An 18339-nucleotide genomic window follows, 5' to 3' on the forward strand; every position below is an offset into this window, starting at 1 on the left:
TGGGCGAGGGGGTACAATATCACATTACACAAGGACCTTAAGGGACATACATACACTTATAATTCTAACAGCTTTTTTGTTGGTAGAGTATTTAATTGTCTTAAAATATAGTACCATTTTTTTTGTTGTAAGGTAAGACAATGTGGTGTTTTGTTTGTAAATGTATATTTGTGAATATGAAATTTGGCCAAAATAATAATTAAATGAATTACATAAAATTGTTTCAACTTATATCTATCTTAGGTAAAGAATCCAAGCAGTACATCTTTCCACAATAGTGTAAAATCTTCATAAATGTATATATTGCTGATAAATCCACTTGGCCAAAATAACATATATTTTATGAATTGACCAAAATGCTAATCTTGGCTACTCTTGGCTAAACACTACACTTGGTTTTCACTGATTGATGAGTAGTAATAAGTAAGGGGAATATTCATAAAATCTACATAGAATGCATAAAATACGTTTTTTTATTCTTGCTGCAGGCTCTTTGGATACATGGATGGATACTTCAGTTAATCTTTACTTAATGATTCACCATAAGGACTACAGATTATAAACAGTTTATACGCAGGAGCTGAATAGGCATTTTTATTACTGCTATATCACATCTACAGTGCCTTCAAAAAGCATTCATACCCATTGACTTACTCCACATTTTGTTGTGTTACAGCCTGAATTCCAAATGGATTAAATAGAGATTTTTTTTCTCACCCTATCATCTAGAGAAAACATGTTTTCATATTTTTTTGCTCGTTTTTTGTACATGAAATACATAAACATCTAATTTACATAAGTATTCACACCCTGTCAATACATGTTACAATCACCTTTGGGAGCCTTTAAGGCAGCAATTATGGAGTCATTCTAGGTAAGTCTCTAAGAGCTTTGCACAACTGGATTGTACAATATTTGCCCATATTTTTTAAAGAAATTCTTCAAACTTTGTCAAATTGGTTGTTGATCAATGATAGAAAACCATTTTTAAATCTTGCCATAGATTTTCAAGCAGAATTAAGTCAAAACTGTGACTTGGCCAATCAGGAACATGTACCGTCTAATTTGTAAGCAACTGTGTTTAAGGTTATTGTCCTGCTGAAAGGTGAATTAATCTCCCAGTGTCTGGTGGAAAGCAGACTGAACGGGGCTTTCCTGTAGGATTTTGCCAGTGCTTAGCTTCATACCGATTCTTTTTTATCCTGAAAAACTCCCCATTCCTTAACGATTACAAGCATACCCATACCCATAACATAATTCAGCCACCACTATGCTTGAAAATGTGGAGTGGTACTCAGTAATGTGTTGTATGTGAATATTTTTTATTCTGTACAGTCTTCCTTTTCACTCTGTCAATTAGGTTAGTATTGTGGAGTAACTACATTCTTGATCCATCCTGTTTTCTCCTATCACAGCCATTAAACCCTGTAACTTTTTTAGTCACCATAGGTTTCATGGTGAAATCCATGAGCGGTTTCCTTACTCTCCGGGAACTAAGTTAGGTAGGACGCCTGTATCTCTGTAGTGACTAGGTGTATTGATACACCATCCAAAGTGTAATTAATATCTTCACCATGCGCAATGGGATATTCAATGTCTGCTCTTTAAAAAAAATGTAATCTACCAATAGGTGCCCTTCTTAGCGAGGCATTGGAAAACCTCCCTGCTCTTTGTGTTTGAACTTCACTGCTTAAATGAGGGCCCTTACATATAATTGTATGTGTGGGGTACAGAGATGAGGTAGTCATTCAAAAATCATATTAAACACTATTATTGCACACGGAGTCCATACATCTTGTGACTTAAGCACATTTTCACTCCTGAACTTGAGGCTTGCCATAACAAAAAGGTTGAATACTTATTGACTCATGACATTTCAGCTTTTCATTTTTAATTAGTAAAAAAAAAAAAACGGAATTCCACTAACATTATGGGGTATTGAGTATAGGCCACTGACAAAAAAAAATCAAAATGTAATCAATTTTAAATTCAAGCTGGAACACAAAATTTGGAAAAAGTCTAGGGGTGTGAATACCAATGTTACCAATATTTTTTGTTGATAGTAGATCCCTCAACATGCAGTTGTGAAATATGGACCAACATGCATAGGTGAATGGTAAGACACAAATAAACAGACACAGGAAAGAGTTCTAACTTTATTAATATTATTTTAAAACTAATATAAATCCCATGGAATATCATCCTGGAGCCATTAAGTCTATGAATGCATGGATACCTGCCATAAGTACTGCATTCCAACACTCCATTCAAAATTATTAATTTTTTCCAAAACTCAGCAATCAGAGTGGAAATACATGGCCTCAGCGCACTCTCTTTACAACACTCCTGTCTGTTCTCTCCTGTGCAAGTATATGCAAGTTAGCAAGTGGAGAATAATATTAGTGTTATCTTTTCAATGGCAGCAAAGAGAGATTGCTGCTGCACAGCTACAGAGAGAGAGAGGGAGAGTGTGGGTAAGAACAATGATCTGGGTTGTAAGAATAATCAGCTACTTATTTATTATTCTGAGCTGAGCGCTGTGTATTTCCCTCTGAAAAAAGAAACGGGGATAAACCAATGCCATTCCCAGTTCCAAACAACAGATATCCCCAGGTTGCAGGCTCATGTGAAACTGGTTGCATCTGTGGGCCTGAGATCCCCTTATAGAACCCAGTTTTCCATCTGGGGCCTGTCTGAGGGAGAAATCCAAACAGAACACAGAGACTGTATCCTCAGCAGACCTCAACAATCATTCCATTGAAAAAGAAGGTGGTGCAGGAGAGGTGTAAGACACGCATGTGCATTTTCTGGGAGGTGAGGTGAAGTTTGAGTTTATTCCCACTCTAGAAATACTGGGTGAACACAAATACAGCAGCTGATCAGTTTAACATGATTTTTTCCTAATTAAGGAATGTCTTGATTTACCTTCTTAGAAACGAAACGTCTTCCACTAGCAAACCACATTGTCTAAACATAAACTAATCAATACAATGATTGGTAAAATGAGTCCTGCAATGTTTTTAAATGGAGGTTGACATTCTACTCCAGTAAAGCAAGGCATTAGGTATATAGAAATGCTTCTTTACTTGAGCAGCTATCCTCACCTGCAAGTTGTTAGGCCATGAGAAGCCCACAATACATGTGCAAAGAAATGCATTGCGAGGAGCCATGCAAAAAATAAAAAAAATAAAAATAAAATATGACACGAGGAAACAATCAAAAGCTACATAAAAGCTTTATAAATACAATAACATTTTAAATCCTTAATGGAGATGTCAATTCTAGCAGTATTGTACTGTGTGATAGCTGGCACTCTAGGCTCAACGCTTTTTTAGCCTGATGTTTTTATTTTCTCATAGTGGATCTGCGCAGGTAATTCATGCCCTCTTTGGTTGACTGCAGTTCTGAAGAAAAATTCAAACAATAAACAACAATGAAAGAAAATTCCAACAAAGAGTTGTTAGAAAAACAGCATCAACTCTCAACGGCAGACAACTGCGCCTCGATATCCACTCTGCAGATGGGGCACTTCTTATTGGTGAGGAGCCATTGGTCCACACACAGTTGATGGAAGAGATGCATACAAGGTAGGCGTCTGTGGAAGAGAGAATATATTGTTAGACAGACTTTGAATTTCATCTTCATAATGAAAAGATCTGGTAAAGTTGGAATGAAATGACAATGAATACAATTAGTTTAATTTGGTTTGTTGAAAGATAGAAAATTAACATTCACACATTACAGTTCTTACATTACACCAACAGAGGGCAGAAACTCACTTGATCACATGAGCACATATGTTGAGCTCCAGAAATGTCCTCTGAGACCAGTCATTTTCAGACACTCAAAGGATTGAGTTTTCTGCTGATTACTATATTTGGGTGTTGAGAAAATCTCCACGGCATATCAAGAGAAAATGTGGGAAAGGAGTGGTCGTTCTCACACAAAAACAGCCCCGCATTAAAACACACGCTACAGTATAACTGTACCTGACGTCCTCCCCTTCCTCCAGTATTGACAGACAGATGGTGCATTTCTCCTCTGTGTCTTCGTCTGCCCCCTCATCTTCTTCTTGCTTACCATGCAGCTTTCTCTGTTAATGGAAACATTGGAAAACACCATTATAGATACACAGCACCAAAAACAAAGTTCCCACAAAGACAACTCTTATTCACATTATAAAGACGTATTAAACAGGGAAGGCTGAGACCATTTTATGAGGGTTACCGTCAAACACGATAAATGTATTCAGGGTTCACAGGCTGTAAACATTACAGGTACAGACCAACTTGCGAATAAACTATCCTTTATGACTGATAGAGAGCTTACTGTATACAGTACAAGCATTATGAGGGTGAACACATATCCCTATGAGGACAGAGATAACGGTCATTTTGTCCTGGCTACAAAACATGTCATCCCTATGGATCAAGGTAATATGGATTTGAAAAAAAGATATTTAAATAAATATTTAAAAAAAAACTATCAAATGTTTCTACTGCCGAATCCCCTTGCCCCCAACACTACTACCATTAACAACTATAAATGAGCAGAGACATGTTTCCAAATTGAATTTGTTCGTTTTTTTCTCACCGAGTCAGAGGTTGCGTGCATATTTTTCCCAATAGTTGCCCATGCTTCAGGGGTTAACTGTTCGTCAATGTCTCGCTCAGTCTCCAACACCTTCTGTATTGGGCAGCAGGTTATTAGGTTACTTATTTAAATACATTTGGAAAACTAGATGGAATCTTTCCCTACAATGTTTTCTAAAGGCTGAAACTTTGGTTGAAAGGGACACTTTCTAGTTTCTACAGCATCTGACTTAACGATAGCAATACATTCATATTTTGAAAGGAGCACAAAATAACCACCGAGTGTGCACTCTGTCCCAGAATAAAATCTTGTGCAGACATGCACAAAATACATCACATCAAACTACATTAAATAGGATATGTTCTGAAACACACACACAGTTTTATAGGAGTGCTCTCACCTTTTTGTACTTGTGTGGGTAAGTGCACCTCTCTATGGTTCCCTGAGAGGCCCCTCGGTTCACAGTCCCCAATCTCTCCTCTAAATGCAGCAGATCCTGAGGAAAAGGGCAGGAAAACAACCCAACGTGAGACTGAGCCAACTCAGTTCCACACAGCTCATAAGCCACAGCCATAATACGCTCTTAGCGCCTTCATAACTAATTACCAGGGCCAGGAGTGTTTCCTCACCACCTGACCTGAGCAGGAAAAACTCCAGGCCCTAGTTACTAGCTCTTTACTAATCGAGTGTCACCTCATAAGTTCGTCCAAATCCAGTCATTCTGGATGAGATGTAGCGAATGTGCGGGTAGGTTACTTCAGACATGCCAGTGTGCTGTGAGGGAGGCAAAACAATTCCATGGAAATATGTTCACTTCAGTGGAGTACAGTCATTTGTTTCTGTGGGCTACAGTTCATGAAGCACATATAGCGATATAGTATTATCAATTAAGTCTGCTGACACTGCTCGACATGGGTATAAATTCCAGCTAGCATTGAGAAAAACTGCATTTTTGATAACCGCAGAAGGTTCACAATTTCATATTTTCGGACATTGTGCATTAACTTTTAACATCTTTTCGAAGAGGCATCCATTGATTTCAGGCAACTGGTTATGTTGAATATGCACTTGAAATGCCTTACGGGCCACCATTAATTGCCAACGCATTATTCATGTGGCCCAACAAACCATCCTTGAAAAAACAGATGTTATAAATAGAGGACTAGCATCATTCATCTAAGCCATACTTCTCAAGTATTCTAACGTAGGCACGTGTGCTTAGAGTGAGGGTGCCAGTCGTGCACTCACCATGAAGGGGATGGGGAAGTGGTGCAGTCTTGGGGGAGGGTGGTAGTGGGGCAGGTGAGGGTGCAGGTGTCCTGAAGGATATGGCGCCACGGTCACTCCAGCCTCGATACCCAGCTCCCTACAGAAGAGAACCAGACCAACAACAGTCCTCATCAACTCATACATTGACATCACAGGTGCCATTTCAACAGTGAAGATGACTGACTATATCCTTAGTGCACAGCAGGCCACAAATACGTTGGTTAAAAAAAAATCTCTTGGCCCTACACGCAAGGCATTGGCCCTCAACTGCTCTAAATGGTACTGACCACGCAGTCCTCTGCTCAGGTTGGCGTGGGTGGGACGACATGGTCTGGGGCACGTGGATGTGGTGGCCATGGCCGTAGTTGGGGTGCATTCTGTGGGGGTGTGGAGGGGGGCGCTCATGTGCTCGTCTGGAGACAGAAAGAGAGGTTTATCAGAAACACAAGAGGGAAAATACCATAATATTGTCCCTGTAATCAGACAATTGGATGCTACGGTCTGTGTTTGCAGTTGTGTTGCTGCCATCAGACGGGTTGGACAGAGGCTACACTCACGTGGGGTGTTGCATCATCCTGCGTCTCTGCACCTCCATCCTCTGCAGCATCTCGTGCTGGTGCAGCCTCTGCACAGAGGTCCCCAGCGCGGGCATGTGGTGCTGCAGGGCCTGGTGCTCCGCGGGCAGGTGTTGGGGGGCACTGGAGCCTGTGAGGTGGTGGGCAGGCAGAGGGGCAGGGGGGGGCGGGGGCACGGCGTGGCCAGGGGGGTGGGAAGGCAGGGGCGTGTGGAAGGGATGGACGGGGTGGGGAATGACGTAGTCACCCTGTGGAGTGGGCTGAGGAGGGGGAGGAGGGTTACCATGGGAATGGGGGCAGGTGTTAGAGGGCTGGTGGTGCAGGGAGCGTGCCAGGGGGGCGTCTGGGTGTCAGAGAGAGTGAGAATGGTGGGAGAAAGTTGATAAGTAGTTAGTAACACCTTACCAGATCGCCTTTAAGTCCCCTTCCTAATGATGACACCTGATCATCATCATCAGTTATGACTCTCCTCACTGAAACATGCTGCCTGGCTGCTCCCTGTGCTGAGCAGGTCTCCCACCTGAGACCCCGTACAGACCCAGACCCTCTGTCTCTGTCCCTGTCTCCCTCCCTCCCTCCCTACTGCAGAGAGAAGGTGGCCGGAGCAGGAATGACTGTCTGACGTGACTGAGTGTAGGGACTAGACAGGTGCGCCAACAGTTCCAATTATCCCTCTAAATATGGCCCCACCAGGGAGCCCCGCCACACTCCTTCTCATTCCACACAGATCTATTCTGAGGAGAATCAGCAATTAACAGGGCCTGTTTGGTAGCACACCCGCAGCACTTAGCACATTAAACATCAGGTGTTTCTCTTAATTACTATTAGCACTGGGTTTCAAGAGTGCCGTTGTCGGCATAATCTTTCAAGGTCTGGTGGTAATAGTTACTGTATATATCCTAAAGGCTCACGTGTTTAGTACAGTAGTATGCAGGTTCTGCATGGGAATAACACACTATAGTTACTACTGCAGCATTTCATATTCCTATCAAATCAACACTTAAACAATAGAAACCACACACAAATCTAACCACAAAATAACTTCACCCCCCAAAATAAAAGGCCATCTCCCTTTTGGTGCAGATGTAGCTCTACTCACAGGAGGGGTGCATGAAGTGCCTGCAGGTGGATAGCTGTGGCTGTGGCTGAGGCTGGGCCACCATGGCTGAGCTGAAGGAGTCCACCACTGCGCTGGGCTGGCTGGGCCCTGGCCCCGTTGCATTCTGGGAGTTATAGGCAGCGGGCCGCGACGTGGAGCCTGGACAGCACGGGTCAAAGGCTGAGGTTCCATGGAAACTACCGGCCCCGCTGCTCCGCAAGCCACTGTTGCTCAGGTCCACTGGCAGAGTCTGCTTGGGAGGGGAGAGAGAGAGATAGGAGGGTTGGAGAGGAATGAAAAGGAAAGAATAGGGGTGAGAGATACAGGGAGGGGAGGTATGGAGAGAGTAGAACCAGGCTATGATGTTATGGTGCTCCTGTCTGACTTTGATCTCTGTAGTGACCGAATATATAACTAACCAGCAAAACACTAAACTAAAACCACAGGGCTTCATGGTCCAGCCAGCACAAAGCACAAGATACAAGTACAAGACAATGGGCTTCACAGTTTAGACTGCAGTAAACCGTCTGAGAAAATTCAATCTAAGTGATGGAGTTTCAAACCATAGTAGCAGCCCTCCCTCGTTGAATTATTCAAATAAATAATAATATTTAGACTGATGCATAAAACATGACTTATTCACCTTATTCAGGCACCATGTCTCCTTTCTCTGAGCTGTAGCTGAGGGCGGTACCTACATGTAGGCCAAGCCCATCAAAGGGCACAGCATTTTGCCTCACCCATGCAACTACTTCCTCCTTTTCATGGTAGAGACCTGACGGCCCAGTTTTGAATACTTGCCCCAGCCCTGCATGAATTATGTAGGAATCCGAGAGTATCAAGACAGAGACGGAGGTCTATGGAGGGAGCCCCTAACCTGACCTGCAGACACAGCCCTCTCAACCCCAACCCAACTAATTACACTTTAACCACACACTGCTCCACTTTGATGGTAAATAATACAATTCAGCAGCTCCTAACAATTAGCAGAATTTAAATTATTCAGCGGTGAATTTGGCTTCAAGGGAGGCTGCCAGCTAGATCCTTTGTAACGTTTTTGTTAAGATACCAGTTATTTGTCTGTTTCAGTTCCTGTTTTTTCCTTCTTAATCCTTTTTAATCACCTTGAATATGATTCATTGGCAGATATTGATGGAGCCGTTTGTTTAGATACAAAGACTTAGTCAAAGATACATTTGAATGCGATGGTGACATCTGCCAGGGAGAACATGGCTTGCATGGTTTACTAAAACTATAAATTATTTCTAATTTATCTCCAGCTATTGTGGGAGGAAAGGGCAGCCTTTTATCTCATCAGATTCTATTAATTTAGCCTACTTTTATAGATTTTGGGCAAGAAAGAAAATATGATCAAATACTTTCATGACTTAAAATCTCATTTTAATAATGGAATATATTTATAAAATGTTACTGCTATAAGAAATGCATAAATTCTCTGGTCGATATATTAAAGTTGGGGAAACCTCCAATGCTACAACGTAAAAAACAACAGGGCATCTGAGCATCAACACTCAGGCCTACCTGGTCGTGGTATTGGGTGGAGCTGCTGCTGCTGACCCCTCCCCCTCTGCATGGTGCAGGTAGGGCAGTGGGCCTCTCTAGGGGGCAGCTGGGCTCAGGAAAGGGCAGAGTGGGTGGAGGTGGGTGCTGAGGCACATGGTGATGGTGGTGGTGGAAGTGGTGGGCGTGGCTGTGCTGCTGGGAGCCCGGCTGCTGGGAGGGCTGGGCCTGCAGGCAGCTGGAATGGCCCAGGGTCATGTGACCAGGGGAGGGCCCTCCGCAGGGGGAGTGCTGCGGGCAGCAGGAGGGTAACCTGGGCATGGCCGTGCTCCCACTCTCTCCTGCCACGCCGGACGATCCTCTTCTGCTCTCATCTGATAGAAAGATGGAAAACACATTTAAGCTTCAATCATTATTCATAGATGACCCACAGGGAAGATTACTAAACTTATAAAAGGCACACAAGGTTGACATCACTCTTTCTGGAGAGTCTATGGTCTGTCTTACCCTCTGTGCCTGCGGTACCCCTTGGCCCCTGTGCCAGCGTGCTGTCTGGGGCTGGGCCTTGACCAGGGCAGCTGGTGGAGTGGCCCGGAGCATCGTGGGGCTCTGAGGTAGAGGTATGATGAGAGGAGGATGAAGAGGAGGAGCTGACAGTCTGAGGGTGAATGCTGTCAGAGGTGGATGGCACGACAGAGAGATCTGAGGTAGGGAAAAGAGACAGGTAAACAGATATAATAGGTGGGAATTCATTACATAGCACACATATCCATATGTTTGTGTGTGTGTGTGTGTGTGTGTGTGTGTGTGTGTGTGTGTGTGTGTGTGTGTGTGTGTGTGTGTGTGTGTGTGTGTAGCAGGGTTTCCGTTAGGAAATGGACATTTGACCGGCAGCATTTTAATTTACTGGACATCTGAGACATTTACCGGACCCATATGCATTGGGTGCATAACCTATTAGGGCATCCACCCACAGTGGTTTCTGTCATTCTGAGCACCAACAGAACACGCAAGTCAAGGACGCAATGATGTGCCGTCCTTCTTACCAAATTCTGATTTGCACTTTAAAGAGGTTAGAATAACTGTCCACATCTACTTTTCATCAGCCAACGAACAGCAAAATCACTAGCCTGTCAATCTACTATCCTCCACAGTAGAACAGTTGACCTAGTCTATTGGTCAGCTTGTGGAGAAAGAAATAACCTATTCCAAACACTCTGGGATAGTTGTGGGACGATAGAGTCCAAATTCATACAACCAGTAATGCCTAGGCTACATAAAACAAACGTTAAAAAGCAATGAGTCTGATGCAACAGATCAGAACGTTTAGCTTAAAATGTTGATCAACTATTATATGCGCACAATGCAGAAAGCTACGCACGCGTGAATGTTCGTTCCATAACCCAATTAGCGGGAAAACACTTGTCAAAAGCGCACTGCACACGTGATTGTGGAAATTTAGAAAGAGGGGAGATGTAATATGCAACAACTAGCATGGGTTGCTAATATGACTAGGATTGTGCCTTGGAATACTGGACAATTAAAGAAAGTTGATATAAAATAATTGCCTCCACGGATATGGTCTGATTTTGGCTCGTCTACTTTGAAGCAAGGTAAGACATGCCTCATATGTAGTAAAACGTTCAGGTTTCAAACCATTAAGTATATTTTTTCAAAATGCATACGGCCTCCAGCTAATTGCAAAGTGGTGTGTGACGCGCTGAGGAAGCCTGACTTGTGTTGTCTATGTATTTACTGTTAGAGATGCTGTAGCAGCAGCTCTCGCGCTCTGACAGATTCTCCACTCAAAGGCTCTGTGTCTGTATGCTGTAGGCTTGTGATAAATAAGATATGCCTACATAACGAATATACACAGAGTGAACAAAACATGCTCTTTCCATGACAGACTGGCCAGGTGAATCCAGGTGAAAACTATGTCGTCGCTTGTTAAATCCACTTCAAATCAGTGTAGATAAAGGGGAGGAGACAGGTTAAAGAAGGATTTTTAAGCCTTAAGACATGTGTGCCATTCAGAGGGTGAATGTGCAAGACAAAATATTTAAGTGCCTTTGTACGGGGTATAGTAGGAGCCAGGCGCACCGGTTTGTGTCAAGAACCGCAACGCTGATGATGGGTTTTTCACGATCAAAAGTTTCCCGTGTGCATCAAGAATGGTCCACCACGCAAAAGACATCAGGGCCAACTTGACAACTGTGGGAAGCATTGGAGTGAACATGGGCCAGCATCACTGTGGAACGCTTTCGACACCTTCTAGAGTCCATGCCCCGACGAATTAAGGCTGTTCTGAGGGCAAAAGGGGGTGCAACTGAATATTAAGGTGTTCCTAATGTTTCGGATCTGCTTTAATCTGCTCTCCATTTATTTATTTAAAAAATCGGCCAAAAGCTGGCTATTACCGGCTAACGGAAACCCTGATGTGTAGACTGGCTGCAGTGCCTTGGCAGCCAGGGAGAAGAAGAGACCTCATTAGCATTCCACAGTGTGCGCTCCATCTGCTTTTCATAGTCACAAATTAATTTCTCCTCCTCCTCCAAAGAAATGCAAATGCACTCATATCTCACACTGCTCTGTTATTCTGTTATCAGTCACACGGTGCGAGACCATAAAGAGAATGCACCAAATTTGACTTTTAAGTCACATTAATGCTTTGGTCTGGTTTGCTAATGCCTCAGGTTAGAGGGCAAACTAGTCTGGGAAAACATAGCCATTAGCCAGAGATATGCAGGATGTTGGAATGGTAAAGCCATTACAAAAACAGCCAGTCCACACCAGATATATTAAAATAATAATACATTGAATTTCTAATGTGATTTTCATTTAAATAAATAAAAACAATGAACAACTAGACAGGGAAACTGAAACAAAGAACCCATTTTTAAAAGGTGTATATGCAATGGCTTGGGCTGTCATGAATGTATGAACTGAACTGGAGTAGGCCTATACATCTGGTGAGAATAATGTACGTATATAAATTGGGGATTATTAAATACACAGCTCTTCGATGGACTTTGTAATTCAATGTAGGCTATACTCATCAGGAGTCAGCTGTATATCTCCTAAATCCAGAGTGAAACACTTTACCCACAAAAGCTTTAATACTGCCAGGTGCATTTCATTCCTTGTGCCTAATGCCTCCACATTTACAATGAAGAGCATGCTTCTGGCTACTGCTCCAGTGGCAGGCATCACTGTGACATTTTATCATGTTACAAACATGATAGGATTGACAGTATGAAACGACATGCATCAGAAATGCATTGGGTTGATGTGTAAAAGCCAACCAATGAAAGAGCAGTCGCTCTCAGGGGCACGGTCGCTATTAATATCCCTCCATTTGACGAAAAGATACAGATGAATCATTATTAAAACAGTGCTCGCTTACGGGAACATTTCAAATTGAATTGTGATGACAGGACAATTCTTATTCAAGTTAGCGACAGCCACTCGCTCGCAAGTTTAGAGAGATGTGTGGAAGAAGCTAGCTAATCCTATTAAACAATAGAGTGTGAATGAGAGTATTTAATTTGACATATTTCCCAACTCCCTAGCAGTGTTGAGCTGGATCATGTAAGAAAGCATTAGACTCATCAAAATCCAAATTCATATGCTGTGCGACAGTCCGGCTATTGTATGCAGCATCTATGAAAAAGCTGTTCCCCAATGTAATTGATTTTTACACATATAATCACCAGATCTATTTTCTTTCTGCCTCAAGAGTAAACTTGCTTCTCTGTATCCGTGTGTGTGTGTGTGTGTGTGTGTGTGTGTGTGTGTGTGTGTGTGTGTGTGTGAGAAAGAGTGTAAGAAACACACACAGAGAGAGAGTGTATGTGCAACCCATTGTATGTTGTTCATATAAAAATGACTGTCCTTCTTAAGAGGACAAATACCTCAGAGGACTACTGTAAACTCGCCTTTGTGTTGAAAGACGAATGAGCCTAGCTTTGAAAGAAAAGACAGTGGAAAAACAGAGGCCTAAGTCTAGGACCTCTATGTGACTGTTACATCATATAGTTCATCTCAGAGTGGTATTGCGGGTCGGCACGTTCTCATGCTCACCATCCTCATCCACTGTGAGGTCCACCACCTCCCCGGCGCTCTGGCGCAGAGGCTGGATGACGGTAGAGAGGCGGTGGCGGCCGCGGGGCTCCTGCGGCCGGTTCTGGGAGCAGCTGGGGCCCCAGTACATCCTGCCATGGCCCCCCACCGAGCGAGGCCTGTGGACACAAACACACAGCCAGTTAGATAGGAAGGAGAGGAGAGGAGGGTAAACAGCCAGATTACACAAGGCTTCAGTTTTCAGACTGACTGGGACCACACTGATAATGCCAGGTTTTCTGGACCCTGGGCTACGGTATTGTAACAATTCTATGATATATTGCTGACCACACAGCCCTCTCACTGGAGACCGGTGGTCAGTGGATGAGACCCAGTCCATAGGACTTCATGGAGAAGTGAGAAAATCCAGACAATTCAGCCCAATTTTCCTCCCGAAGCAAATCTCTTGCTTTCCCAGCCTGATCGTCCTTTAAATAAATATATGAACAACAGTTCATTTTATGATGTCATTTATCATGTAGTAAAAGGGAAAGTTGAAGCGTTGTCATTTGGAGGCAGGGGACTGTCCACAGTGCATTTTCTGTGTGTCGAGTCCAAATCAGCTCACTCTGGGAGCTGCTGGAACGCCTGGCTGGAATGTAAATAAGAGCCAGCTGACGTGAGTGCTAGCGCTGCAGCTAATTCATAAAGACAGTCTACACACAGCCGTGCGCATGAGAGAGAAACACAGCTGTGCAAACCTTTGAGAACCACACAGAAAGATCATGTTTGTATCACACACATGGTTTCATCCACCACACCCACTAAACTCCAAAACAACCTTGTGGAAAACACATTTCAACACACAGAGACACCTCTACCTCATTTAGCCTCATCAACCACACATATTTGCTCAAGTCATAACCATTGTGCATCATTGACTGTGCTCTCTTTCCTCTCTCCCTTTCGCAGTCTTCCTCTCTCCCCATCTCACTGCCTCACTCGTTCTTCCTGCCTTTCTCTCTCTCTCTCGTGTGATGTGGGAGTCCAGAGAGTGTCAGTGTGCCGTAAAGCAGTATGAGAGGGGGGAGCCTAGGGGATAGAATGCCTGCCGTAAAGCAGCCTGTCATGGAGACATGGAGAGATGAGGCTGAGGAATAGAGAGAGAGAGCAGTGAACCAGGCCTGAGGGCCCAGACCAGGCTGAGGGAAGGGGAGAGCCAAGAGCAGAGAGACCCCTGCTCCTCTCAACAAATGGCTGCTGCTGGAACCTCTACACCACAGGTTGCATCATTAAAACAATAAGATTACAGACAAGCATGGTGGGCTGCTGCTATTCCAGTGAGACCAGTGTGTGTGTGTGTGTGTGCACACAACAATAGCAAGGCCATACACACACGGCCATGTAGGCCTAAGAAGTCCTTCTAATAAGCAGGCGTGAGAGTGTCCCCACTCACACTCCGTCTTCTCACACCACTCAGCAGAGGAAATGCCATTCTAAGGAAGGCAACAAAAACCTATTAGTGCAACTTCTGATGTTGGCAATGCAGAAAAGAGGAAGAAATGCCTCCATGGCATGTCCCATAGGGCAGTTCACACACACACACACACACACACACACACACACACACACACACACACACACACACACACACACACACACACACACACACACACACACACACACACACACACACACACACACACACACACACACACACACACACACACACACACCATGAGGAGCAGTGAAGGTGGTACACACAGAGAGCCAGTACAGGAGGTGTGGCTTGATTGCACTAATTGGCACCTGCTCCTCCTTTCTCCCACCTCGGGGCCCAGGGAGCAGGCTAGCCCACCAGGGACAAGCACCTAATTACCCACAACATAGACCTGGGATTATTTTGTAAATACCTGTTTACCACCGTGGCCTCTGAGGGGTGGAGGCGAGGGGAAAACAGAACACAGTAAACATGAACACTGTGGGAACTGGGGGCTTGGCAGGACCACGGTTTTGCCATCTCCACGCGCACTCTGCCAAATGCCTGAGGGCTTAGAGAGGGCTCGACAGTGGGGTAATGTGGGGCTAACTGCAAGGATGGGATCTATGGACTGTGTACAAACTGGGCTATGGTACTGGGGGGGGGGGGCAAGACAGAAGTGCAAGCTGCATGTTCTGCACCAAAATCCAAAGCCTCCACTGATACTGAATATGGCACGCATGCACTCCCTCCCTCTATCCCAACCATTGGCCTCTCTGCACTGTAAACAAATGATCTTTCAGCAGAAAACCGTCATTGTCAACCCTGTCCAACTTTTTAGAGGACCAGACGCGCGGCAAATTGGAGATTCATGTGCTTAGACAAACATTATGGATCACACCTGGTTCAGTTCAGTCCTCTGAAAAGGTATTTACAAAACATAAAAGATTCATACTGATAAGAACTGAACATATAAAATAAATACATGTTTGGTGGAATTAGCACAGATTGTCTGTATGTTTATTCCATTTCATGTACAGTATAGAATGGAGATAATTATCTATAACGTTTTTCTTAGCACATGCCCCCAAGTTTAGTCTCTATAGTAGAGGAACGCTTGTCACCTCTCAAACAGGGCCAATCACCAGGGCGAGCTCACAAGTACTGGCTTTTTAGACACGATTCCTAATCAACACTAAAAGCAAAATCATTTTGTAAACATAAAAACAAATGATCTCAAATCTAGTGCAAAGGCATTTTAGAAGCATTGCCTCTATAGCTAATACCGGACACTCATTCACTCTTCATCGCACAGTCTTCTAGACTCCCGACTCCATTTAATTCCAAGATGTTTATATCTATTTTTGATTATACTTTTGGTGACGTGGATCATAATTACAGTCTATCAGGTTGCGTGATCCTCGTAATGTTACGTGGAAAATACAAGTAATGGGACGCAGAATTAAATGTATATCACACTCGCACAAATGCGACCAGTTATTTTTCGTATTTTCATTTCTTTCACTAGCAAATTAACTGCTGGCACTTTAGAGCACACTGAATGTCCATCTTATGTTCGCTAACGTTAGCTTGAAACAATTAGTGTTTACCTTTCCACAACACACGGAGTGGAAAAAGGATTTGTCCATGTGTTTTACGTACAGCTGACAGTCGGCAAACTCAGCATCACAACAAACAGGAGGGGCAGACACGTGGTAGCGTCCAATAATGATCTATTCATCTCCATGTACGTTGACACAAACTCTGTACATGTATGTGTGTTGCAGCTCGAGAATCAGGATGTTAGATTTACTCAGTGGATTCATTTTTGTCTTAAATGTAAAAAAGTATAATATGAAAAATACCAAATCAGGCCCTATTCATTTATGCGTACATGGACAGAGAATTGCATAGTTGGTACGCAAAATGCGTGCATGTTGGCAGGTCTGCATTACTCATCCTGCTGCCCTTTGACCTCTACACCCAGTACTCCTTGCTACACTTCCCCCTTCAAACGGCCCTTCTCTGCATTCTCCTGCAAGCCAGGGCATCTCTGGGAGGTGCAGGCAGAGATGGGGAGATAAAACACACACACGTAACTAGCTACACTCTGTTCATTCACTTCCCGGAAATACCTAGGGAGAATATGGTCAACCTAGCATGAAGAGAGAGGGAGAGAACCATGGGAGGGAGGGAGATCAAGGGAGAGAGATAGATAGAGAGCCAAGGGAGTGAGGGATATCTACAGGGAGAGAGAGAGGGAGCGATACAGCAAAAGAGTGGAGGGAGGGAGGAAGTGTGATAGAGCAAGTGAGGGTGCGCCAGAGAGAGGAGGGAGATGGAAAGAGGGGGCTGGGGTGAGGGAGAGCAATGCTTATGTAAACCCATCTGTATCACACTCCAAATATTTACAAGTTCTCAGAAAAAGACAGCCTTCTATTTCTTAGAGGGCCCTTACTGATCTCTTATCTTCTCCCCCTTACTGATCTCTTCTCTTCTCCCCTTACTGATCTCTTCTCTTCTCCCCTTACTGATCTCTTCTCCCCTTACTGATCTCTTCTCTTTGCCCCTTACTGATCTCTTCCCCCATGAATATTTCTGAAAAGGCCAGGCACGTTTAGCATTATCAACTCCTGGATAACGCCGTTTAAAACCTGAATAAATCTACAGAGGAGCACTGTCAGGGAACAATCAATCACGGGCAAGCTAATCGTGTGTCTGTGGGACAGAGGGAACATGGGAGAAATTAACAGGGCCACTAAAGCTCCAGTCAGTCAAGCCAAGTGGGTGAAATTCTCCATTGGGGTTCCAGACCTGCAGAATGGGCTCACTGAGATGGTGAGCCCAGAGAGAGTGGTCAGATGAGCTGGCCTCTGGAAGAGGGGCATGGCTTCACTGCTAAAAACAACCGGAGGCATGTGGCCTGCTCCCCAGTGCAGCTCTTCTCTGGGTACGCTATGCACTATGCAGAGCTATGGAGAGACCCTATCTGGCCCCCTGCTATTCCACTCCATAGCAGCCTGAACTGGTCTCTAAACCTGTTCTTTAACGGCTCGTCCACGCTACTAATCAACAGTATGTTATTACTCTTCTTGTTCCTGCTCTGGTTCCTCTTGCGCGCGCACACACACACACACACACACAAAGGCCTGACTTTGGACCCAGGTCATTCATTTTCCTGAGATGTGAAGACTTGATGCTATTAACCCCCCCCCGCCTAGAAACCCCCCCGGCTTTCCTCCACTCCCTGCATTTCACTCACAGCACACACACAAAGAGTTGGGAGCCTGGAGATGAGTCACGTCGACGGTCAGAGCCTGAGAGAGGGAGCACCACTAACTGACCTTATGTTTCACACAGAGGGTCCCATTCTGGGAACAGCCAGACACTACTCAACACTTCATTGCACTGCCCTACATACAGAACAAATATCCTACATCTAAAAACCTACCCTGATCACGTTCCTTGCAGACAGTAAATGTATTATATGATAGATACTGTAGGTCAATATGGGATAATATCATAGGACTAACTGGTCAGATATGGAGTTGCCTATTTTAGGGTTGTTTGTAGAGTGTGGAGGGGGCTCCTCTCATCCTGATAATAATGGGAAGTGATGCCACATGACTGGTCATACCAGAGAGACAGAGGCTTCTAGAACCTTCTCTGGCCCCAACGGGCCTGTTTAGACAGAACACTCCATGACATGGCTGTGTACCTCCTCTCTAGCCATCATTGAGGAG

At 44.2% G+C, this 18339-nt stretch overlaps 1 protein-coding gene across 4 annotated transcripts in view; it reads right to left on the minus strand.

Moving 5' to 3' along the window:
- Positions 1–2143: 2143 nt before the first annotated feature.
- Positions 2144–18339, minus strand: part of LOC139576061 (E3 ubiquitin-protein ligase Arkadia-like) — a 40707-nt gene continuing 24511 nt past the window's right edge. The window contains exons 4-15 of one of the 4 annotated variants that reach the window (XM_071401704.1): positions 13138–13295; positions 9565–9759; positions 9079–9431; positions 7537–7789; positions 6420–6780; positions 6150–6275; positions 5842–5959; positions 5287–5367; positions 4994–5089; positions 4594–4686; positions 3990–4093; positions 2144–3595 (exon numbers count right to left, since the gene is read on the minus strand). In XM_071401704.1, coding sequence (XP_071257805.1) covers positions 3475–3595; positions 3990–4093; positions 4594–4686; positions 4994–5089; positions 5287–5367; positions 5842–5959; positions 6150–6275; positions 6420–6780; positions 7537–7789; positions 9079–9431; positions 9565–9759; positions 13138–13295 — 2059 coding nt within the window. In that variant the 3' untranslated portion in view covers positions 2144–3474. The remainder of the gene's footprint in view (positions 3596–3989; positions 4094–4593; positions 4687–4993; positions 5090–5286; positions 5368–5841; positions 5960–6149; positions 6276–6419; positions 6781–7536; positions 7790–9078; positions 9432–9564; positions 9760–13137; positions 13296–18339) is intronic. The other 3 variants (XM_071401705.1, XM_071401708.1, XM_071401707.1) reach the window with 3 other exon arrangements.

This window comes from Salvelinus alpinus, chromosome 5 (genome assembly GCF_045679555.1).
Source record: "Salvelinus alpinus chromosome 5, SLU_Salpinus.1, whole genome shotgun sequence".
NCBI lineage: Eukaryota > Metazoa > Chordata > Actinopteri > Salmoniformes > Salmonidae > Salvelinus > Salvelinus alpinus.